Source organism: Pundamilia nyererei, unplaced genomic scaffold (genome assembly GCF_000239375.1).
Source record: "Pundamilia nyererei isolate P.nyererei 1_Seehausen unplaced genomic scaffold, PunNye1.0 scaffold01095, whole genome shotgun sequence".
Taxonomy (NCBI): domain Eukaryota; kingdom Metazoa; phylum Chordata; class Actinopteri; order Cichliformes; family Cichlidae; genus Pundamilia; species Pundamilia nyererei.
Genome location: NW_005188496.1, coordinates 22,531 through 23,535, shown reverse-complemented (window position 1 = coordinate 23,535; position 1,005 = coordinate 22,531). Strand labels below are relative to the sequence as shown.

The 1,005-nt window shown below is 45.5% G+C and overlaps 1 protein-coding gene across 1 annotated transcript in view; it reads right to left on the bottom strand.

Annotated features, from left to right (window-relative positions):
• Window positions 1–690: 690 nt before the first annotated feature.
• LOC102213186 (WD repeat-containing protein 55) overlaps window positions 691–1,005 on the bottom strand; it is a 2,184-nt gene continuing 1,869 nt past the window's right edge. Inside the window, exon 2 of the mRNA XM_005755238.1 lies at window positions 691–980. Within this exon, the coding sequence (XP_005755295.1) occupies window positions 707–980 (274 nt within the window). The 3' untranslated portion in view covers window positions 691–706. The remainder of the gene's footprint in view (window positions 981–1,005) is intronic.

The window sequence follows — 1,005 nt, the reverse complement described above, 5'->3', positions numbered from 1 at the left end:
GTGGATGTAGCTGTAATAGGAAAAGAACTATTGCTAACTTTTTTGTTAACTTAAGGCCTGATCAGTCTGAAATTCACAGCCACTGCTCTGACACAGAGCCATCAACCTCTGAACGCTGAAAAAGCCCAGTGTATCCAGAGAACACTATATGTTGTGGTAAATGCACTGCCCAAGTGTCCCCTCTCCCCACTGCCTTTCAGCGACAGCAGCAAACAGAGGAGGCCGATGTGATGATTAAGTTTAAGATTGTCTACAATATTGCCAAAGAGTACCAAAGCACTTTAAGCACAAGCACAAGATTGTTAGTTAATCGTTTACAAATCAATATTGTCTGTATTGACATCAATTTCCCCCCCAAAAATGTGCACATGTAAAACTGCGGTGTTGAGCAATGTGGTTGAAAAATCTGGGTGCGCCTAACTTTTGTGCTAGGCGCACCCAGTGCAACTGTGGCAAAAAGTTAGTCTGGCGCCTGCTGGTAGATGATTTTTTCTTGTCACCAACATGTTGCTCAGATGCTACATTACCTGAGTAACGCTCTGTGTTTTAGTGATTCTGCAGTAAAGGCTAACAGACGGCTAACAGGGCTTTTAATCGATAGTAATGTCAAAAGCAAGAAGAACTTTAATAATCTGCTCAGACTGGCAGATATTTCCAGCTGTATATCACACTGTATTTTGTATTAAACCTTCAATGTTAACACAACTCACCTGATGTACCCGTCTGTGGAGGCGGTGCACATGATGCTGTCAGTGATTGGGAGGATTTGGTCTATGGACTCAGCCTTGAGAGCGAAGCGGTCACTGGTGGCTCCAAAGCCGTTCCAGTTGAAGATGTAGATGGTCCCCTCGCTGGAGCCGCAAACCACCTTCTTGCCCCGTTTCATCAGCGCCACTGAGGTCAGATCACCACTCTGGTACTCTGACAGCAGCTCAAACCGCCGCCTTTTGATGTTGAAGACGCCCATGGTGCCATCGCCACTGTGACAAATCACAGCAAATCAGA